This window comes from Centropristis striata, chromosome 17, assembly GCF_030273125.1.
Source record: "Centropristis striata isolate RG_2023a ecotype Rhode Island chromosome 17, C.striata_1.0, whole genome shotgun sequence".
In the NCBI taxonomy this organism is placed as follows: Eukaryota; Metazoa; Chordata; class Actinopteri; order Perciformes; family Serranidae; genus Centropristis; species Centropristis striata.
Window position 1 is genome coordinate 7,472,101 of NC_081533.1, and position 24,884 is coordinate 7,496,984.

General features: G+C 36.4%; 1 protein-coding gene across 3 annotated transcripts; it reads right to left on the reverse strand.

The window, feature by feature from the left end:
- Positions 1-33: 33 nt before the first annotated feature.
- On the reverse strand, positions 34-15,539 carry asgr1a (asialoglycoprotein receptor 1a). 3 transcript variants are annotated; one of them, XM_059354367.1, is made up of 9 exons: positions 14,333-15,539; positions 13,815-13,879; positions 10,467-10,574; positions 10,268-10,333; positions 9,823-9,888; positions 8,458-8,550; positions 8,215-8,369; positions 961-1,070; positions 34-887 (listed from the first exon to the last, which is right to left on the reverse strand). In XM_059354367.1, exons 2-9 carry the CDS (start codon positions 13,870-13,872, stop codon positions 731-733), a joined length of 813 nt encoding a protein of 270 aa, XP_059210350.1. In that variant the 5' UTR covers positions 13,873-13,879; positions 14,333-15,539; the 3' UTR covers positions 34-730. The 3 variants fall into 3 exon arrangements, with proteins under 3 accessions (XP_059210350.1, XP_059210348.1, XP_059210349.1); XM_059354365.1 differs by having other exon boundaries at positions 10,268-10,366; positions 14,333-15,536; XM_059354366.1 differs by having other exon boundaries at positions 10,268-10,366; positions 13,815-15,536.
- Between the last annotated feature and the right edge of the window lie 9,345 nt (positions 15,540-24,884).

The window sequence follows — 24,884 nt, forward strand, 5'->3', positions numbered from 1 at the left end:
GTGTGTGTGTGTGTGTGTGTGTGTGTGTGTGTGTATTTTTAAAGTTTTTATTTAATGTATTAACACTGAAATTAGTTGAAGTAATGGTTTTTCTAGTTTACTGGTTAATGGTTTCTCATTGTTTACTATAGATGTTTTCTCGTTGTTTTCTAGTTGTTTACTCGCTATTTACTAGCTGTTTTCTAGTTATTTTCTCATTGATTACTCGTAATTTTCTAGTTGTTTACTAGCTGTTTACTAGTTGTCTTCTAGTTGTTTACTAGCTGTTTTGTCATTGTTTTCTAGTTGTTTGCTAGATGTTTTCTTGTTCTTTTCCAGTTGATTTCTAATTGTTTACTAGTTGTTAGAGATCTTTGAGGCTTTGAGGGCAGAAAGTGGTGAAGTGAAGTGTTGGCAGTAAAGAGATGGAGAAAGTTTTGAAGTGTCTGGAGGGTTTCAGTGCTGAAGTGGCAGTAAAAGCAATAAAAGCTGTAAAAGCTGTGAAAGCGGTAGCAGTGAAAGCAGTGAAAGCAGTGAAAGCAGTGAATGGGAATAATAGCGTAGTTGAGGTGTTGTTAGTAATTTGGACATATTTATCAGTAAGTGGTGTAATCTAATGTGTCCACACATTCTCATTTCATGCTCTACAAAACTTTATTGCAATAAAACAACACTGTGGATTTCTGATGGTCACATTCTTCTTTTTCTTGCCATCAGACATCGAGCTGTGGATGATCGGCCGCATGCAGCTTCAGGCCCTCCGACTGTGTCTCTGGCAGATGAAGCGCATCCTGCTGGAGCAGTGCAGGTCGTTGAGGCGTCCGTTGAAGTGAAGGTGAGCGCAGTCCTCGTCCCCGTGTCCCAAACCGTGACCGGTCCAGCTGTCTGGCTGCCCGGGCACCCAGCGCCTGGAGCCCACAGACACACCGCGTTACCTAACAGCTCCCAAATCCCACATATCTAAAAGGTGACAGGAAGTACCTGCGCTCAATGGTGTACGGCGTCCGGTTGACCCACTCCCACTGGCCAGTTCTCCAGTCTGACAGGCCGACCCAGTACAACTCATTAACCGTACGGCGGGTCACAAAGTCCTGGACAGGCAGACAATGGGGATCAGAACAAACACAGACAGAGAGAGCAGAGTTCAGAACCTCCTGCACGGCGTAGCTCTGATCAACCCGACTCCATTGAGAAAACCGTCGTTTTAGCAGCAGTGTTCTTTTGTTCTTGCAGACAGACCTGACAAAACATAATTTCAGACTTTTTCCACATCAGCATCATGTTGGAGTTATTTCAGAGTCCTTTAGATCCATTTATTCACATTAAATCACTTTGTTTGAAAATAGGCATAACATGAAAGCGTCCCTTAATTTATACCTTGAATGATCCAAATTCTTTAGTTAACTTTTTGTGTTATTTGTTATGTGTTTTAGCCTCTTAAAAACAACTACATAGAGACTCAAAACAACTACAAAGAGAGTTAAAACATCTACAAAAATACTCAAAACTACTACAAAAAGACTCAACAACTACAAAGAGATGCAAAAACAACTACAATGAGGCGCAAAACAACTACAATGAGACTCAACAACTACAAAAAGACACAAAATAACTGCAAAGAGATGCAAAAACAACTACGAAGAGACGCAAAACAACCACAAAGACGACTCAAAACAACTACAAAGACACTCATAATGTCTGCTTAAACTCTTCAACAATCCATAAAAAAAATCCATAATAAATTGTATCCATTGATTTGTAACTCTGCTGCACCAGACTCCATTGAGAAAACCATCGTTTTAACAGCAGTGTTATTGTGTTCTTCAGACCTGACAAAGCATCAATTCAGATTGATTCAGAGGTTGTAGTTACAGTTTTTCTCAGTCGCTTTGGTGCATTCCTCACATCGCTCTTTACATTTTCACAACAGTTAATACATTTCTCAAAACAATTAGTATAAACTGTAAAACCTAGTTGATAACCTGTAAAAGCATGTCACTTGCTCAAAATGGACAGCTTATTCGTCAAAAAGCAAGCATTCATGTCAATGAAAGTGTCAGAGACATCAAGATGAAAAGTCCTGACACCATGTTTATGAACAAGATAGTCAAATGTCTGTCATGTTTTCATTATGACAGTTTACTCTGGAAATGTTTTCAATGCAAAAAAGTCAGATCTTGGTGACGCTACCTGAAAATGTTATACATTTTTTAAATTCTTTTTTCAAATTTTTTTTACAAACAACAATTTCTCTCAGGTGAACCTCAGCTCACAATCACTCAGAGCTGAATCCCATAAACACTTTACAACATATATGAACCAGCAGGACATAGTGAGGAGCATTTCTACAACACTGTGACACTGGACTGTCACTGCTCTATCCAAAGGGACGCCATGTTTGTTGTAAATAAGGGTGTTTTTTTCCTTTTGCACAATGCTGTAAAAAGATTAGAATTGCAAAGAGCATATGCAGTAAAAATGTAAAACATACATATTCAGTGTGTTGTACTCAGTTACCTCACTAAATACAGTAATGTGTAACTTTACTGTAGTTTTCAAATGGCTGTGTAAATAGTATAAAGTGCTGTCTGGAGCATTTCCAGGTAATGTCACCAAGATCTGACTTTTTTGCGTTGAAAACATTTAAACTGTCATAATGACATTTGACAGACACATTTGACTATCTTGTTCATAAACATGGTGTCAGGACTTTTCATCTTGATGTCTCTGACACTTTCATTGACATGAATGCTTTTGAGGAATGAGCTATGACTCCATTTTGAGCAAGTGACACGCTTTACAGTTTTTTACAACCGCTATGACCCGTTTGTCAGAACCTTAAAAACTTTTTCAAAACTGTTAACGCACATCACAGCTGAAACACACAATTCCCCAAACAGTTAATTTCATACTCAAAATCATGCAGTGTAACTAAACACAGACACATAATACACATAATACACTAAGACGGTTCACCAGATCTACCAAAGCACTGACACACGTTGTCTTCAACAGAAACATTTAGTCAGTCACAGCACAGTGTCATAAAAAACACTGGCAACTGATGGAAGAACACAAACTCAATCACTTTGCATGTGTCAAATCTACTTGTTTTCCTTTTTCTTTTACAATCAACAGATTATTGTATTGATCATACATGTAAATTAACCCTCTGGAGTCTCCAAAATCTCCAAATCATGACTTGTTGACTCCATCCAGACTAGAAAACAAAGCAGCGTGGAGCCCTACTGTAAATTTACCTCTAAAGTTCTGGCTGTAAACTCCATGAGGCCAGTTTCAGTTTGATGATGATATACCAAGTAAAACTGGAGACAAGCTCAAATATATTTAGTATAAAATTATAGAACTGGATGGAACCCTCTTACAGTTTTTCACAACCGATATGACCCGTTGTTCAATACTTTTACCGCTTTTTCAAAACTCTACACACAGTTACCACATCAGCCTGTGTGGGCGATACAATTAACGCAATTCTTCTTCTTTTGACACAAAATACACACATTTTACACGTTTAAAATTAGTTTTAACTCCTTTTACACACAAGCTCAATCAAAACGAAAAAAGTAGATGTTAACTGGTGAATTTTCAATTGTTTTCACACGGTTTGTCAAAACAGAAAACCTCATGTTCAAAACTAATGGATAGAAGATTACATTGATCACAGCTTCTGCTCCTTTTTCTTTTTGTGTATTTGACAATACAGTAATGAATGACAGCTGATTTTTCCCCCCTCTTTACTCTACTTTAAGTCATTTTCATTTGCAATACAGTAAAGTGTTTACTGCAAATCCTGTCTTCTGATCTTCTTCTTTCATAAACATTCTGTAAAGCTGCTCTGACACGGCTCGTTCACTTTTTGTACTGAGTGTTGTACAAAAGAAAGGAACAAAATTCATGCCCAACAAATGAAAAATGAAGAACATCATCACAAACATTATCTGGAGTCTTGGGCTATTTTGTCTATTTTTGAATCCTTTTCATGTCTTTTCATGTCTTTGTAAGTCATTTTGTGTCTTTTTTAGTCCTTTAGTCCAACATAAAATGTGATTTTGAATCTTTTTTTTTCCTTTCAAAACACTATCATGCTCAATAAAGAATTGTAAATGTTGCAAATGTGAACAAAGGTTGCAAATATAACATATATAGGAGGGTTCCATCCAGTTCTATCATTTTATACTAAATATATTTGAGCTTGTCTCCAGTTTTACTTGGTATATCATCATCAAACTGAAACTGGCCTCATGGAGTTTACAGCCAGAACTTTAGAGGTAAATATACAGTAGGGCTCCACGCTGCTTTGTTTTCTAGTCTGGATGTCATGAAGAAGTCATGATTTGGAGCTTTTGGAGACTCCACAGGGTTCATTTAAATGTGTGATCAATACAATAATCTGTTGATTGTAAAAGAAAAAGGAAAAAAAGTAGATAAGAAACATGCAAAGTGATTCGGTTTTGTGTTCTTCCATCAGTTGTCAGTGTTTTTTATGACACGGTGCTGTGACTGACTAAATGTTTCTGTTGGAAGACAACGTGTGTCAGTGTTTTGGTAGATTTGGTGAACTGTGTTAGTGTATTATTGTATTTTGGAAGTGTGTGTCTGTGTTTAGTTACACTGGGTGATTTTGACCATGAAATTAATTGTTTGGGGAATTGAGTGTATCAGGTGTGATATGCGTTAACAGTTTTGAAAAAGTTTTTTAGGTTCTGACAAACGGGTCATAGCGGTTGTGAAAAACTGTAGTTACACTGGGTGATTTTGACCATGAAATTAACTGTTTGGGGAATTGAGTGTATCAGGTGTGATGTGTGTTAACAGTTTTGAAAAAGTTTTTAAGGTTCTGACAAACGGGTCATAGCGGTTGTGAAAAACTGTATATGTTATATTTGCGACCTTTGTTCACATTTCCAACATTTCCAATTATTTTTTGAGCATGATAGTGTTTTGAAAGTAAAAAAAAAAGATTCAAAATCACATTTTATGTTGGACTAAAGGAATAAAAAAGACACAAAATGACCAAAAAAAAAAAAGACACAAAATTACTACAAAGACATAAAAAGACACAACATGACTAAAAACAGACACAAAATGACCAAAACAAGACACAAAAAGACACAAAATGACCAAATAAAGACACAAAAAGACACAAAATGACTAAAAAATACACAAAATGACTAAAAAAAGACACAAAAATACACAAAATGAAAAAAAGACACAAAAAGACACAAAATGACTAAAAACAGACACAAAATGACTTACAAAGACACATGAAAAGGATTCAAAAATGGACAAAATAGCCCAAGACTCTATAGAGATAATGTATGTGATGATGTTCTTCATTTTTCATTTGTTGGGCATGAATTTTGTTCCTTTTTTTTTTGTACAACTCTCAAACACTCAAAAAATGAACGAGCCATGTCAGAGCAGCTTTGCAGAATATTTATGAAAGAAGAAGACAGTAAATGACAGGATTTGCAGTAAACACTTTACTGCATTGAAAATGAAAATGACTTACAGTAGAGTAAAGAGGAAAAAAAATCAGCATTTAGCTGTCATTCATTAACGTATTGTCAAATACACAAAAAGAAAAAGCAGCAGAAGCTGTGATCAATGTAATCTTCAATCCATTAGTTTTGAACATGAGGTTTTCTGTTTTGACAAACCGTGTGAAAGCGATTGAAAATTCACCAGTTAACATCTACTGTTTTGGTCTTGATTGAGCTTGTGTGTAAAAGGGATTAAAACTAATTTTAAACATGTAAAATGTGTGTATTTTGTGTCAAAAGAAGAAGAATTGTGTTGATTGTATCGCCCACACAGGCGGATGTTGTGGTAACTGTGTGAAGAGTTTTGAAAAAGCGTTAAAAGTATTGAACATCGGGTCATAGCGGTTGTAAAAAACTGTAAACAGGTTATCAACTAGGTTTTGCAGTTTGTACTAATTGTTTTAAGAAATGCATTAAATCTTGTGCAAACGTAAATAGAGATGTGAGGAATGCACCAAAGTGACCAAGAAAAAGTGTAAAACAAACATAAAGTCCCTATGGGTAGAGCTGTGCACAACTGTAAACAGTATTGTAGTACATGTAGGAACTGAACATACAACACACAGAGTAGTGTAAATCATTGATGCACATCCAGACGATCCTCTCTGTCTGGCCACATAGTTTCATCTACATCACAGCCAATATCATCTTGTGTTGAAAAATAGTATTAGATTCTTGATATTTTAAAACAATAAACACAGCACAGTAAATCAAACCTTGTTTCATAGACACAGGAGCAGATAACCCAACTGCAGTTGGTGACAATGTGTATTTTGCATGACAAGTATCTGACTGGCTGTATTCCCAATCCACGTTCTACTGTTTCTTTGAAGTTTCTCTCACTGTTTTGTAATGTCTGGTTCCTGTATGTTAATTAAATTAAGTGGCGACTACATATGTAACTACCAGTAAGACTGAAATTCTGTATTGAAGTGGAACAGTTTCATTTGTCGGGAGATAACGTTAAAGAACTCTGTCTCCGTGCTGCGTGTGACTAAAGGCTTTGATTGATCACACCGGCTCGCCGACTTAGAAACACTCTCAATATTTTGGGAAGAAACTGCAACTACACTGAAAAAAGTGTAACATGCAGTTGTTCATTCAAACTAATAACTGCCATTTAAAAGAGCATATGAGGATATTTGATTGTAAAACTCTGTAAACTTTGTAAAATTATTTTTGTATTTAGATACATCAAGTTTGATTTATACTGAACTAACTATATATGTTCTAAGGACCCAAAACAAAGTTTTTGATTTCTCTCAAGTTTTTTTTCTTCTTCATGACCTGCAGGCAAAGAATTAAGGTTGAGTCAAGTGCAGTATTATTGTTGACATCAACATAAAATAATCAGGTCATAAGAAGTTACTCTATTTCGATTCTATGAAGTTCTATATTTTAGATGTTTTAGTTTGAGCAAGGTTATACTTTTTTCAGTGTACACTCGCAATGCAGCGAGGAAAGTATCTCCTCGAGTAGTGAATGCACCTTGTGTACTATGCTCTGATGTTAATAGTGATAGTGAGAAAAAGAGTATTTCAGCAACCTTTAGATCCATTTGTTCACATTAAATCACAGATAAATCTCTTTATTTTGAGTTTATTTGAGTGGTTTGCTCCGACCCTCTGAAGCGTTTCCTGACTGAGGCCCTTACTATCGAGATCAACACATCCCTGAACAGGACACTCGTTATTTTAAACACGCTGTTAATGTTGTGAAACTCTGGTTGAATGGGCAAAAACGTGCATGGTCAATAAAAGCAGTAAAAGCAGTAAAAGCAGTGAAAGAAGTAAAAGTAGTGAAAGCAGTGAAAGAAGTAAAAGCAGTGAAAGCAGTGAAAGCAGTGAAAGCAGTAAAAGCAGCGAAAGCAGTGAAAGCAGTGAAAGCAGTGAAAGAAGTAAAAGCAATGAAAGCCGTAAAAGCTGTGAAAGCAGTGAAAGAAGTAAAAGCAGTGAAAGCAGTAAAAGCAGTGAAAGCAGTAAAAGCAGCGAAAGCAGTGAAAGCAGTAAAGCTGTGAAAGCAGTAAAAGCTGTAAAAGCAGTGAAAGCAGTGAAAGCAGCAAAAGCAGTAAAAGCTGTGAAAGCAGTGAAAGCAGTAAAAACTGTGAAAGCAGTGAAAGAAGTAAAAGCAATGAAAGCAGTAAAGCAGTGAAAGCAGTAAAAACAGTGAAAGCAGTAAAAGCTGTGAAAGCAGTGAAACTAGTAAAAGCAGTGAAAGCAGTGAAAGCAGTAAAAGCAGTGAAAGCAGTAAAAGCAGTGAAGGCTGTAAAAGCAGTGAAGACAGTAAAAGCAGTGAAGGCAGTAAAAACAGTGAAGGCAGTAAAATCAGTGAAAGTAGTGAAAGCAGTGAAAGCCGTAAAAGCAGTGAAGGCAGTAAAAACAGTGAAGGCAGTGAAAGCAGTGAAAGCAGTAAAAGCAGTGAAGGCAGTAAAAGCAATGAAGGCAGTAAAAACAGTGAAGGCAGTAAAAGCAGTGAAAGCAGTAAAAGCAGTGAAGGCAGTAAAAACAGTGAAGGCAGTAAAACCAGTGAAAGCAGTAAAAGCAGTGAAGGCAGTAAAAACAGTGAAGGCAGTAAAAGCAGTGAAACTAGTAATTACTGCGACCACTAGTGGGCGCCGCTACCTTCAAATGTTTCTGGGAGGACAGTTTGATGGACAGGCGTGCAGTCTCACCCACTCCTTGTCGTCCTGCAGAATGAGCAGGTGAGCTCCGTGTTGGTCACAATGGACTTGTGACTCGTTCCAGGTCAGAGACTGATGACTGAAGAAGTAACAGCTGGTGTCAAACTGCTCCCAACTGATAGGACAACAGCCGTCCTCTGCCGAGCCTGAGGGACAGACGGACAGACAGACAGGTGAGACATCTGTCTTTCTCTAAATCTGAACTTATATTGATATTTGGGTGTGTATTCATACTGTTGTTGATGATGCGTTCGAGGGAACATTTGAGAGCATCAACACTCCTGCTGAGAGAGTCCAGGACTGACAGCTGCTTCAACGCTTCGGCCACTGCACACACACACACACACACACACATAGTTGAAGATTTTTGGTGTTTTTTCGGATTTGGAAAAAGTCTGTTGAAAGTACACTGTATGTGATCTCGTGGTGCCGGATTACAAAGAGAACGGTTAGTTTGCATGTAAGATCTTGTGTCTGTGTGAAGTAAACTAACCAATACACAGATATCACAACAATAACACTTAATAACACAATCAATTGAACCAATCAGAGCTGAACTTGCCGACAGGATGGATGTTTGCATTAAAGACAAGTTATCTCAATCAATAGATGACGAATTTCGGAATAAAATGTTAACTTTATTGACTTCCAAATTATAGTGAAGCAGTGAAAGCCGTGAAAGCAGTGAAAGCAGTAAAATCATTGAAAGCAGTGAAAGCAGTAAAAGCTGTGAAAGCTGTGAAAGCAGTAAAAGTAGTGAAAGCAGTGAAAACTGTGAGAGCAGTAAAAGCAGTGAAAGCAGTGAAAGCAGTGAATGTAGTAAAAGCAGTGAAAGCTGTAAAAGCAGTAAAAGTAGTGAAAACAGTGAAAACTGTGAAAGCAGTAAAAGCAGTGAAAGCAATAAAAGCAGTGAATGTAGTGAAAGCAGTAAAAGCAGTGAAAGCAGTGAAAGCTGTAAAAGCCGTAAAAGCAGTGAAAGCAGTAAAAGCAGTAAAAGCCGTAAAAGCAGTGAATGTAGTGAAAGCAGTAAAAGTAGTGAAAGCAGTGAAAGCTGTAAAAGCAGTGAAAGCAGTGAAAGCAATGAAAGCAGTGAATGTAGTGAAAGCAGTAAAAGCAGTGAAAGCAGTAAAAGCTGTAAAAGCAGTAAAAGCAGTGAATGTAGTGAAAGCAGTAAAAGCAGTAAAAGCAGTGAAAGCAGTAAAAGCTGTAAAAGCAGTAAAAGCAGTGAATGTAGTGAAAGCAGTAAAAGCAGTGAAAGTAGTGAAAGCTGTAAAAGCAGTGAAAGCAGTAAAAGCAATAAAAGCAGTGAATGTAGTGAAAGATGTAAAAGCAGTGAAAGCTGTAAAAGCAGTGAAAGCAGTAAAAGCAGTAAAAGCAGTGAATGTAGTGAAAGATGTAAAAGCAGTGAAAGCTGTAAGAGCAGTGAAAGCAGTAAAAGCAGTGAAAGCAGTGAAATATGTAAAAGCAGTGAAAGCAGTGAAAGCAGTGAAAGCGGTGAAAGCAGCAATTATATGTAAAATCACTTCTATTAAACGTGAATGAAATAAAACTTGAATGTGTTTTGGTCATAATGTTCAGTCTGTTACAGCTCAGACAGACCTGAGATCAGCTGGTCTCTGTTCTCCTCCACAGCCGACTGAAGCAGCTTCACTTCTGTGGCATTTTCTGCAAAGAGACACAGGAAACTGAGGCAGTTAGCATGTTAGCATGTTAGCATGTTGATACTGAGATTGCTCTTATTTTTCAGCCCAAACTTTCTTGACCTTGACTCTGGAAACGACACTTTCAGTGCTTCAGCTGACTGAAACTGACTGAAGTTATTAATATTATTATTGTGACACATTTCCTGGTGATAAAAGAAGAAATGAAACTAGATGTTTTTGTAGTCCGACCCTGAGTTCAACTCTGATTCTGGATCGTTGCAGAAAACAAACGCTTGTGCTGCTTCAGGTTTAATTCAGCAGGAAAATCAACAGATGAACTTTATGATGTTTGAAGCTTTAATGCAGCGACAGTGTGTGTGTGTGTGTGTGTGTGTGTGTACCCTCAGCGTGCTGCAGTGAGGCATTCAGGGTCCTGATCTGGTCTCTGAGGTTGGAGACTCTCTGCTCTGCAGATGACAGACGACTCGACGTTTTTGCGTCTGATCACACAACGACGTCAAACAGTTAATTATGATTTAAAACATAATATTTGGTAGCATTGTGTGTGTGTGTGTGTGTGTGTGTGTGTGTGTGTCTCACTGCTGGCTCCCATTGCGATGATCAGGATCAGGACGACTGCAGCCACCAGAGCAGGACACAACCAGCGTCTGAATCTGGAGACACCTGAGAGAGAGACAGGAGCAGGCTCTGACAGACAGACAGACAGACAGACAGACATTTCATTTATTGGATCTCCTTTAGGCGGCTGTGGTTCAGTTGTTAGAGCGGTTGTCTTCTGGTTGGAAGGTCAGTTGTTCGATCCCTGACAGTCGCAGCCTACATGTCGAAGTATCCTTGAGCAAGATACTGAACCCCAAACTGCTCCGGATGCTGCGTTCATCGGTGTGTGAATGAATTCCCAATGGTGGCAGGTGGCACCGTTTAGGGTAGCCTCTGCCACCAGTATGAATGTGTGTGTGAATGGGTGAATGAACGCAGTCTGTAGTGTAAAGCGCTTTGGATAAAAGCGCTATATAAGTGCACCCCATTTACCATTTACTTTAGCACCAGCATATTAGCATAGCTATTCTTCCTGGAGTCCAAACATTAAGTCAAAATGTCCCTTCCCCTCCAAGATCATCAACAAAACAAAAACAACAACAACAACAACAACAACAGTCAATACAGTCACAACACATATACAATACAAACGCTGACACTGACAAACATGTATCACAAGACATGACACAACATTTGTACAGTACAATTAAGACTCCATACACAACATACAAACACCATAGCAAAACATACAAACACATACCAAAAAATAAATAAATAAAAAGATAAATAAAGCAAAAGAAAAAGCGGTCTCACAGGATAGGGAGATTGTTTATACGAACACCCTTGTGCACCTGTACAGTTTAGCTACTGCAGCTGCAACATTAAGAGAAACTGTTTAAGCAAAAATGTATACCTCTCTTTGGAATCTACTGATACAATATAAAATGGAAGGAGTTTCACTCCAGAACGGCTCTGAACAGGACAGATTTCTTTAACACATTAGTATTTGCCCTGGGCAAAGTAAACCTCCCCTCAGTAACATATCTTGTCACATAATTATGTCGAGTCCACTGACGTGAGAAAAGACAATACAAAAAGTTTGGGGACTTATTTACAATAATATTCCTGAGCAAGTCCAACAAAACATGAGAGCTTCTTGGAGTGATGGTTAGCCAACCAAGTTTTTCATTATATGTGTCACATTTGTTCTATAGGAAAACTGTAACACTGTATTGTGCTGCTTTATTTTGGGCAACTTGCAATTCATTTAAATCTTTCATTGAAGCACTGGACCAAATCGGAAAACAATAATCTAGCTGCGACAGAACTAATGCATTTGTAACTTGCTTGATGATATCTTGGGGTATTATTTTTAACACTCTTTTTACCATTACGACCCCTCTTTCCATTTTGTTAACAATATAATCAATATGTTTTGACCATGCTAGATGTTGATCAACAATTATGCCTAAAAGTTTAGTATCATAAACTTGTTCAACAGGAATTAATTTCCAATACCAAGGAAGGTACATCACTCAGCAGATACTTGACCCAATAACAAAAGATTTCGTTTTTCCCACGTTCAAAATCAATTTGTTTTCAGTAACCCATTCTGCCACTAACCTTAAATCATGCTGTAACTTATTATTTAATCTGCGGACATTTCAGCTGAATATATTGTACAATCATCTGCAAACATAACAGTTCTTAGTTTTATCCAACACAAGTGGGAAATCTTTTACAAAATAGAAAATAATAACGGCCCAAGGCAACTCCCTTGAGCAACCCCACAGTCAACATATTTAATATCAGACAAACTGCCATTAAAAAAAACAGTTTGACTTCTGTTTGTCAAATAGCTCTCCATCAATTTCATGGCTGACAGACTAAAACCATACTGCTGAGATTTCCTAGTAACAGAAAATGGTCAATAACATCAAATGCAGCACTAAAATCAAGCATAACGACACGCACTAGTTTTCCATTGTCTATGTCTGAGCACCATTCATCTGTCATATGTGTCAAGGCTGTACATGTGGAGTGTCCTGGCCTAAAGGCATGTTAAAAATCATTATTTAAATTAAGTTCAAAATGATTTTGAATTTGATCAAACATGATCCTTTCCATTATTTTCCCTAAAGCAGGTAACAGACTTATTGGTCTACAATTCGCACCAGAGAAAGGTGCAGCAGAATTTTTAGGTAACGGGATAACTTGGGCAATTTTCTAGTCCTGCAGGAAAACACATTTCTCAACACACAAGTTGAATATGTAACACACAGGAACAGAAATTGGATGCACAGCAATGTTAAAAATGTTTGCATCACAGTTATCCACCCCTGGTGGACTATCCTTCCCTTTACAAAGAAGCTTAGTCACATCATTAATTGTTCAATTTACAATTTTTTAGGGCCGGGACTTTAACGCGTTAATTAAGATTAATTAATTACACAAAAATTAACAAGGAACAAGGAATTCACATATCACCGCAGCACATCCAGCCACAAGTATCACCTCAGAATCAGATATGGCAATATATAGCAATGGTATACTAAAAATCCATATATATAAAAAACAACTTCTCACTGTTCTCAGGTCAAATATTTATATGCGATTAAAATGCGATTAATTCCGGTTAATTAATTACAAAGCCCCTAATTAATTAGATTCATTTTTTTAATCGAGTCCCGACCATTTTTATTCTTCATTATTAAGTCCTTAATTAGTGTGAATGTGGAAATGTCATTTGTATATGTCATATTCCTCCTCAAATGATTAACTTTGGTATGGAAATGATCACTGAAATAATTTGCTATATTTAAAAGTTTTGATATAAATTTCCCCTCCACCTCAAGATAAGCCGGGTTTTCTCCGGGCATACGGCCCATTATGCCATTCATAACATTCCAAAGCTTTTTCTTATCATTCTTCAGATCTGTAATTTTAGCTGTATAGAACAGATATTTTTTTCTTTTTATTAGCAGCAGTAACATAATTTCTTAACCTCCTATAATTTTGCCAATCCAACTGAAGATCTGACTGAACAGCCCTTTTTTTTTGTTGCTTCATCTCTAGTCTTCATTAGGTTTTTCAGTTCACTGTCCAGACACAGTGATTGTTTGCTGCTCACATTATATTTCCTTAGAGGGGCATGTTTCTCTAGCACTATGTAAGAACAATCTATTAAATTCATAAGGGCATCGTTAGGACCCTGCTTCCCCAATACAGATTACAGACAGGCAGAAAGAGAGACAGGGAGACAGACAGACAGGTAGAAAGAGAGACAGGAAGAGAGAGACAGGGAGACAGACAGACAGGTAGAAAGAGAGACAGGAAGAGAGAGACAGGGAGACACACAGAGAGACAGACAGGTAGACAGACAGGTACCTGTGATCCAGAGGAGGTTCCTGTCTGTCTCTCTGTCCTTCTGGTTGTCCGTCATCATGTTGACACTGTAAACATTTAATAAATAGTTAATAATGAATAAAAACTGAAATCTGCCTCATGAGACAAATTAACATAAAAAATCATTAAAATAAACGGTAAATATGGAATCAACTCTGAAAGAGTCAAATAAATAAACCTGCTGAGTGATATTCTGTCAATAATAATGACAAATCTACACTGTTCAACAGAATATATTTGGAATCATAGTAGAAATAAAAGTAAAGGAAATCTAATATATATAATACCTAAAAAAACAATGTGTAAATGTAGAGAACTGTGGTCTTTAAAATGAAATAATACTAATAAATATAACAATAAAAAATAATAATAAATAAAATGGAATAATACTAATATAATTGCAAAAATTAAAACAGAGATACAAAAACCTGCAGCAGCTCAGTGTTTGTTTCTGAATACAATAATAATAACAATAATAATAACAATAAAATCTAACTGACCTGGTTGATTCTGTGAAACGATCTGGACGATTCAAACTCTGTTCTGCATGATAACCGTCCACTCAGCACACCGTACGCCCAGAAATTTAACTTTTTATTCTGCATCTCAACTTCCTGTTTATTGTGACAGATTTCTCTGGAAGAGAAACTCAATCTTCACTTCTTCTTCTTCTTCTTCTTCTTTTTCTTCCTCTTCTTCCTTTTCTTTTTCTTCTTCTTCTTCTTCAAACTGAAGTTTAACCCATACCTGTCAATTCTTGGATCTGAAAAGAGCAGAGCAGTCCTACCACCCCAACCAAGCTCCAGCACCCCTTACATTTGTAGGGGTCACAGCTACTCTACAAGTTTCATTTGGATTTAATGACTGAATGCAGTAAGAATTGTGTCAACAATTTCTCTCCATGCTTCAAGATGGAGGTCTCTTTGTTCCCCAAACAAAGACAAACGACCCCCACCCCCCCCCCCACAGGTATCTGCAGATACCTAAAGGCGTCTCATTGGCTGATACAAACAGGAAATACAACTCCCAGGTTGAGACACAAAAGTCTTCTGCAGCCATCCCTTCTTCCTCTCTTCTCCTCGACTCCCTGGGAGGGTCAGCACCGCTGCTGGCCCGGTCTGCACTCCAGAAGACCAGACAGTCTCCCTCTTTCCCCAGCTCTAAGGAAAGGCCGGCAAGGCCCCAAACCAAGCTTGGACCCACCACCACCTAAGTTTCCTGCCTGTGATCTATACTGGATATAATCACAGAGACCATCACCAAGCTTTGGAGCCAATAACAGCAAATAACTCTGGAAACACCAAAATCCAACCAGGAGCTGATTCTTCTTCAAAAGGATTTCTGCTTCCCCCTTTCATCTCTGGACTCTGTGGTATAGTACTGGGCAGTTAGTAAGCAAGAACAAGTTTGTTAAACTTAAATCAATGGTGTTGATCTGTTGTGTGTTTAAGTATATTTGTTGTGATATTTTGTGTAGCTAGATCACTTGAAGTTGTATGATTAATCTTGCTCTACAGACTTTAAATTGTACATGTAAATTAACTATAACTCATTTGATTTGCTCACACACTAATCCACATAAAATATACTTTTAGCTTGGCTCCCTACAACACATAGACCTGGTCTATCGTTCTTCAAGAACAAAAGGGCTTCCGCCATTTTGATTTATTTAAATGACCGCCATTCGTCAGCCATTTTGTTACACATTCTTTCTCACCCACATTTCAACTGTAAATAGTCTTTTAGATTAGTTATTGTGTGTTCTGTTTGCTTTGCTTTATTTAGAATAAATATGTTTTTGGATTAATATGCTTCTCCTTTTAATGTTGCACATGAATGAGTGATTTGCTAAACCTCTTCTATGAAAAGAACTCCAAAATTCCTTCAACAGTTACTAAATATTAATAAGGTAATTTGATTATAATTATATTCATAATTAATAATCAATGTTCCAAATTGATAATTTGTTAACTTTATGAGACTGATTTACTATGATTTGCTATCTTTTCCTATTCTTAAGTGAATAGGTGGTGCCCCGAAAATAACTTTAATTCATTTAAAGTATTAAATATTAATTTAGTCAATTTCTGAAAGCAAAATTGACCTAAATTAGCTTTACCTCTAAATATTTTGGTACCCCTGCTGGAGGCAATTTGTATCTGCAAGCAGATACCCCTACACATTTTAAAACAGGGGTACAAGAAAGCTCAAATCACCACTTGTCAACCACTTATAAACTACAATTGGCTTTATGCACAGCTGCACTACTTCCTGAACTTCAGCCAGCTCCTTTGTTTCCTGTCTGCCATTATTGGACAAACTGATCCATCCAGGTGTGTCTGACCTCAGTTGTCACAACAACAATAATCAGACACACCTGGATTCATCAGTTAGTCAGAACACTATGGGTGACGTCATGGTGACTACGTCCATTACTTATTTATAGGGCCAGGACTTTAACGCGTTAATTAAGATTAATGAATTACACAAATATTAACGCGTTAAAAAAATTGATGCATTTTAATCGCACTTCGTTTTTGCACCGCGGAACGTTTCTCACTGGATGAGTTTCAGGCGGACCGATTATACTGGAGCACCAACTAGCGTTGATGAGTTCAGACAACAACAAACCACAGTGAACATGAAGGAAGAAGCTGATGAGACGCTTTGGTTGGCCCCGTGGATGATGGGACATTTTGTTACGAAAAACCAACAGATGGAAGCGTCGACAAGAGCATGGTTGTGTGCAAGCTATAGAATTTCTGAAATGTACTATGTTTCTAAATATGATATTGCTACACTTAATGGCAACAGTTGCACTGGTCTGTTGGACTTGAACAAAAATAAACAATATTTTTGTTGCTTAAACTTATGTATTCAGTCATTATTCAATGGTATACTAAAAAATCCATGTGAAAAAAATTACTTCTCACTGTTCTCAGGTCAAATATTTATATGTGATTAAAATGCGATTAATTTCGATTAATTAATTACAAAGCCTCTAATTAATTAGATTTATATTTTTAATCGAGTCCCGGCCCTAGTTATTTATTTAAAAGATATTTTTTGGGCATTTTATAGCTTTATTGATAGAGAGATATTCAGAGTGAAAGTGCTCCGATCCGGATTCAAACCCGGGCCGCTAGCTAGAGGACTGAGCCTCTATTTATATGAGCTCTACCAGGAGACGCACCGTGTGCATTATTTATACAGTCTATGGTTGTCACTCATCTGACGTCACACACTAACCTCTGGACAGCTGTCACCTACAGTACCTGTAGTAGCTACAGTTATCACGAGGCTAGAGACAGAGCTCAGACTGGGAATGTGTTGTTTTTTTTTACTCCGCCTGGGCCCGGTTAAAATACGGGAGATTTACGGGAAAATACTAATACGGGAGGACGGCGGGAAAGAAGGGTAAAATACGGGACTTTCCCGGCCAAAACGGGACACTTGACAGGTATGATTTAACTTCTGTTCTGTGACTCACCTGCCACAATATTAAATCAGTTCCAGTTGTACGGACTTTCTCAAGTTTTCTTTACAAAATCACCAAAATTCCTCAGTTTGTCTTAGAAAGAAACTGTAAAAACAGATGTTATCATCAGACATTTTACTTTCCAACGGTCCTTGAAGGGATCATCAGTTATTGTAGTAGAAAATCTTTAAAGAAAAACACTTGACGACAATGTAGTTTCGAATTACAGCATTATGCTGTATTTAAATTTAATTTAAAGTATCGAAAACAGATACAAATAGTAAATGGACCTGCACTTATATAGCGCTTTCCTATTCGCTTTGCAACCACTCAAAGCACTTTACACTACAGACTGCGCTCATTCACCCGTTCACACACTCATTCACATTAGTGGCAGAGGCTACCCTAAATGATGCCACCTGCCATCATTGGGAATTCATTCACACACCGATAAACGCAGCATCTGGAGACATTTGGGGTTCAGTATCTTGCTCAAGAATACTTCGACATGTAGGCTGCCATGGTCAGGGTTGATCAGAAGGAGAAAACACTTTGGCCCTCATTTATCAACGAGCGTACGACAGGAAGTGAGTGTAAAGTGGGCGTACGATAATTTCTACAAGGTTCGGCATTTATCAATGTGGACGTGAGCGGAGGGTACGCAGGTTTGAGTCAGCATGAAGTCCACACGTCTGAGTCTGAGAATTGATCTTAGGCTATAGTATCAATGCCTGGAACTGATCAAACTCTGTGGTGTTTTGATTTTTAATGATGACAAACCAAAACATGTTAAGACTACATCATTTATCATTAAAACATAATTTAAAATAAATACACCCTGCCACCGGGAAAATCTTTAACCAGAATACTCGACAAGGCTAATAAATGAGATCACAATAGAAACATTCCCAATCATCAGTGACACACACTCCTCTGACTGGGACAGTTATTATTACTAAACTAAATTTATTTATAACTAAAATTATTACTTAGTGTAAAGAGGTGAATATTATCTCTCCATCATACCATATAATATATATATCACGGTGTATAAATGAATTACTCCAACCTCACCAGAAGTTTAATGGTCCACTGCTACTTTGCTGACAGCACCACTGATTTCCTTTTCCTTTTCACTTTTTATGCTGCCAAACAAAACCAGTTTGTTGTGTTGCAGCTGTTGGACGTCAGCGTTTCACTTTGTGACTCTGAGAAATTCCTCTTCTTTTGGAATTAAAACTTACTTTAAAACATTGCTTACCTCCTTCAACCAAAAAGCTTATAACTATAAGTACTTTTATTTCATAAACCTCTGTCGCTGTGTATTTCTGTAATATGTCTATTTCCTCCTGTTGTTATTTGTAATGGTGCACTTTGCTAATAAAGCTGACTTTAGGGGGGAAATTCCTCTTTTTGGCCATATTGCGTCCTTCAGGGTCATAAACTCTGGAGGCGAGCCTTCTGAATCAGGTGTATAATATATATATATTATATATATTAGGGCGTGGTATTTAAATGACGATTGTTTTCAGCCGCCACATTTATCAAAAGCTGATCATTTTTACTAAGTGATTGGAGAGATACGATCTCATGTGATTAATCACACGTGAACCCTGTCGTAAGACCAAATATACGCTCAGATCTGTGCTAGTTTCTACTCTCCTTTGATAAATGAGGGCCATGGTGTTTCTTTTTTCACCTTGTATGTTCGTTTGCCATAATTTCTGTGTAACTCAAGTTCAATGTACTTCCAATTTTGATATAACAGCACACTAGGGAAGATTCTGATTCCTGTTCTCACGTTACCGAAACAACCAGGCCATCTGATCCGGATATACTAAGATGACTTGACAAATGACTTTTTCTCATGAAAACTGAAGTACTACTTGTTACCAAATCATGCATTGTTTGCAACTGTTTATACTACATATATACATTTTCAACAGGATTCTCTTACACAGCCTTCACTGCAAAAAAAGAAAAGTTGGGTGAACTCAAAATTTCAAGGCAACAAACTTCAATAAAATTTTAAGTTGGACAATTAAACTAAATATTTAAATTTTTGTTTTTGAGTTTGCTCAACTCTGAATTCAGATTTTTGTCAACTCAACTGTAAATTGTACTAATTTATAATTACATTGTAATAACTTTTAATCCTTACTTCTGCTAACTTCTGCAATGTGCTGAATTGGCTTGATTGTAACGCCGCCATGAAATGTCAGCTAATGTTGCGACTGCAATTTTGAGTTAGCATTGATACGCTAATGGCTACTCTTGTAGCTGTAACAAGCAGCGCCGCTAGCATCAGTTAGCCGCTAGGATCAGTTAGCCGCTAGCTTTCGCTAATGACCGAATTTCACCGCTTTCCCGCATTTCACAACAAAGAAATAAGAGTTAGCAGAACTACTGTCCCTTGTTTTGAACCCCAACTTAAAGATATAAGTAACAACAACACACAAACTGGTTTTTGAGCAGACAACTGGCTTCCTTTGTTGTGCTAACTTACATTATTGCCATAAATGTCAATAATTTATATTTCCAAGTTTTACCAATTTAAATCACTGTTTTAGGCCAAAAAATACAAGTTATATAAGTTATATGTGTTCACTTTGTGAGATGCAGCTCCCCCAGTGTGCAATCCGTGAAAAACCCTGTCGGCTATTTACAGAGAAAAGGCAGATGTGGTCCCATCCCATCATGGCAGCCAGACACTTTAAGGAGCGTCACCTCACAACCACTGAACCTGATACCTGCAGTCAGCATTATATTTATGTTTACATGTAGAATATACCATAAATTAATTACCATTAATGAATATTATGGATGATACATGTTACCTGATTATACATTACTATTTATCTGTTCTAATGAATACAAACAGAATATATATGTGTGTAATCTACAGTTATGGTTCAAACCAACAAACATGATATATGTGTATTTTAAACATAGTAAAACACAGAAAAAGAGTATAATGTCTTTTAAATGACTTACTGATTACAAATCCTCTATACCTGTGTAGTTAATGATGATGATAATTCAACCCTACTCCAGTAGTATAATGAAAAAAATTGCTTTTAAATGCATATGCTGACTGATTATACTAATTGTAATGCACTTATATTAAACTTATAATAATGTTTCTTTAACACAAAATGAGCAATTTGGCTAAACACACAAACAAATGAAAACAAACACAAGGATTAATTACAACCAGAATGGAGGCAAATGTATATGAACATGTATATGTGAATATGTGTGTATATATGTGAATATAGATGAACATGTATATGTGTGTGTGTATATATGTGTGTATATATGTGAATATATATGAACATGTATATGTGAATTTGTGTGTATATATGTGAATATATATGAACATATATATGTGTGCATATATGTGTGTATAAATGTGAATATATATGAATATGTATATGTGCATATGTGTGTATATGTATGAACATGTATATGTGTGTATATATGTGAATATATATGAACATGTATATGTGTATATGTGTGTATATATGTGAATATATATGAACATGTATATGTGTATATGTGTGTAAATATGTGAATATATATGAACATGTATATGTGCATATGTGTGTATATATGTGAATATGAACATGTATATGCGCACATGTTTGTATATATGTGAATATATATGAACATGTATATGTGCATATGTGTGTATATATGTGAATATATATGAACATGTATATCTGCATATGTGTGTATATATGTGAATATATATGAACATGTATACGTGCATATGTGTGTATATATGTGAATATATATGAACATGTTTACGTGCATATGTGTGTATATATGTAAATATATATGAACATGTATATGTGCATATGTGTGAACATGTATATGTGCATATGTGTGAATATTTCTGAACATGTATATGTGAATATGTGTGGATATATGTGAATATATATGAACATGTATGTGTGTATATATGTGTGTATAAATGTGAATATATATGAATATGTATATGTGCATCTGTTTGTATATATGTGTATATATATGAACATGTATATGTGTGTATATATGTGAATATATATGAACATGTATATGTGTGTGTATATATGTAAATATATATGAACATGTGTATGTGCATATGTGTGAACATGTATATGTGCATATGTGTGTATATATGTGAATATTTCTGAACATGTATATGTGAATATGTGTGTGTATATAAGTGAATATATATGAACATGTATATGTGTGTATATATGTGTTTATAAATGTGAATATATATGAATATGTATATGTGCATATGTTTCTATATATGTGTATATATATGAACATGTATATGTGTGTATATATGTGAATATATATGAACATGTATATGTGTATATGTGTGTATATATGTGAATATATATGAATGTGTATATGTGCATATGTTTGTATATATTTTAATATATATGAACATGTATATGTGCATATGTGTGTATATTTGTGAATATGAACATATATATGTGCATATGTTTGTATATATGTGAATATATATGAACATGTATATGTGCATATGTGTGTATATATGTGTATATATGTGAATATATATGAACATGTTTACGTGTATATGTGTGTATATATGTGAATATATATGAACATGTATATGTGCATATGTGTGTGTATATATGTGAATATATATGAACATGTGTATGTGCATATGTGTGAACATGTATATGTGCATATGTGTGTATATATGTGAATATTTCTGAACATGTATATGTGCATATGTGTGTATATATGTGAATATATATGAACATGTATATGTGCATATGTGTGTGTATATATGTGAATATATATGAACATGTGTATGTGCATATGTGTGAACATGTATATGTGCATATGTGTGTATATATGTGAATATTTCTGAACATGTATATGTGCATATGTGTGTATATATGTGAATATATATGAACATGTATATGTGCATATGTGTGTATATATATATATTACCCTGGGTATACCCATGCTGCCTTGCATGCTCGATTTCGTTTCGAACTGCAAGGCAACATGGTGTCCATGACTGATTCTTAAACCTGCTTTTGGTATCCAATCACAGAACAGGGAGGGACGGCAAGACTATGACGTGTACTGTTGGACAGACGGGAACTTGTATTTTTCTTACGGATCCAACATGGCTGCAGCAGACCTGAAGCTCTCTTTGGTTCTAGCTGTAGACAGTGTTCTAGATAGTTTAGAGCCAAAGTTTATTTTAAAAGAACAACACTCCTTTATCACCACCAAAAAGGATGTTTTAGCCTTGCTTCCGACAGGATTTGGCAAAAGCCTAATCTACCAACTAGCCCCACTATGACATAATTTATCCAGTTAACATTTTAATTTATGGTAATCCACGGGTGTATTGATTCCAAGCCAGCCCTGATCTCATCCTGTGCTTTGAACTCCATTGGGATCCCTACGGGTTGTCTAATTTCATTTAGGTTGATTCTTTCAAAGGGACTGAGTCTCAGCCAGCCCTAACTATAGGCTTTGTCAAAGAGGAAAGTTTTAAGTTTACTCTTAAATAAAGAAAGGGTGTCTGCCTCCCGTACTGAAGATGATTCCACAGGAGAGGAGCATAATAACTGAAGGCTCTGGCTCCCAATCTACTTTAAAGGACTTTAAGAACCACAAGTAACCTAGAATTTTGGGAGCGTAGTGCTCTAGAAGGATAATAGGGCACTATGAGGTCTGTAACCCATTGACGCCGGGAAAGCATTACCGCATTTCTACCATTGAAACCGGGAGCTCTGTTGCGTCACTCTACCATTAAGGCCGGGACAGCGGATACGTCATTTTATAGTATTTGTATTTTTTTCCACCTATTTTCGGTCTCTTGGCCAATGAAATGCATCAGAATCATGATCAGAATACATGTGTCGCAATGCAACATTGGACTTTTCCAGAACTTTTAAATCATGGAGGAAGATGACTATAGCGGAGGCTATAGTCATATCTATATCTATATCTATATCGATATCGATATCTATGAGCGGAGGAGCTCAGCAGTAAGTGATTTAATTGCTGATCCGGACTTTGAACCCTCGGAACCAATCGACCGGCATTTATGGATGAGGAATATGTTTTTAGACGACATATTTTCACCGAAGAAACAGACAGATTTGTGGCCATCTGGAGATAATAATAATATTATTAATAATATATTAATATTGATAATAATGATAATAATTGATTGTGATGATGATATAAGAAATCATGACTGTTTATGTCTTTTATTACTTTATGCGTCGTTGAGTACCCTGAAAAGTGCAATATATAAAATGTATTATTATTATTATTTATTATTATTATTATGATAATTATTATTTTTTATTACAGTAGGCTAATGAGAACTATGTCTATTTCTTCCAATGGTTATATCATGTTTGCATCTTGCTAATGGGCATGTATTAGTATTATGCATAGGATTTTTTTTGGACAAATAAACACAACTTCTCATGAAAGCCACGGGTATAAGCTCTCAAATACTTTTTGAATTTCATTTCTATCTGCTACAGAGGCTGAAAAATCTTCTGTTGAATTTCTAGAAAAACTTTAACAGGTTTTAGGGGGTTCTTTCAAAATCACCCATAGGTTTTACAAGCATTTTTTACACGCGTTTTAGGCCTTAATGGGTTAAGATATGATGGTGCCTGACCATTTAGAGCTTTGTAAGTAAGAAGAAGGATTTTAAACTAAACTAGAAAATTTCCTCTGGGGAAATTCTGAAAGGGCCATGGGGGTGACTGCCGGTGTGTGTACACTATGATGAGATTCTTCAGAGATTTCAAACAATTAATACTAGTAATGCTATGATACTATATTATATACAAGGAGCACACCTATAACAAGCATTCCTTTTCAAGTATTTATTTATACAGCAATGCCCTATGCCCTTTAACCTCAAAATGTGTGTGTTTGTGTGTGTGTGTGTGTGTAACGAAAATCACATAAAGTTACGTGTGTGTGTGAGAGAAGTAGACGTTTGAAAATCTCCAATTATTGTTCTTTTTCGCTCATTTTTTTTCAGCCGTCGTATTCACTTCAATGCAAAACTTTGGGCAGTTTTTCGCGAAATATTCATATTCCATAGAGAAAAGTAATAGCACACCGATCCCGATCAATCCACACATTTTGACATATAATTTTACTAGTGGACTAGTAGCGGGACGAAATTCTGTCCGGAAGAGGAAGAAGAAAAAATCCACAGTATAACAAATAGTGCTCGGGGCTTCGCTATTGTTGTAGGGGCCAGTTCTCAGTGCGATTGCCCCGTGGCCCTAATTCTGGATTTTACAAGGAGCCAGTGCAGCGAAGCTAGAACAGGAGAAATATTATCTCTTTTCTTGGTTCTTGTCAGTACACGAGCAGCAGCATTCTGGACCAACTAAAGAGTTTTAAGGGAAGCATTTTTGGCAAAGCCATAATACCTATCATTGATCTGACTTCACTTTGAGCGTCCCGAGTTCTTCCTGAACGTCTACATGTGATTTTTTTTTAAGAAAAATGAAAAAATAGCTTTGTTAGAGTGATCTAAAAAAACTGTTCCA

Bases quoted from the DNA above. Each gene is read 5' to 3' on its own strand.
- asgr1a (XM_059354365.1), bottom strand. From the start codon at position 13,872: ATGATGACGGACAACCAGAAGGACAGAGAGACAGACAGGAACCTCCTC. The intron at 10,575-13,814 runs GTACCTGTCTGT...TCTGTCTGTCAG, and splicing joins GAACCTCCTCTGGATCACAG to AGCCTGCTCCTGTCTCTCTC. The intron at 8,551-9,822 runs GTCTGTCTGAGC...GTGTGTGTGCAG, and splicing joins CAGAGACCAGCTGATCTCAG to TGGCCGAAGCGTTGAAGCAG.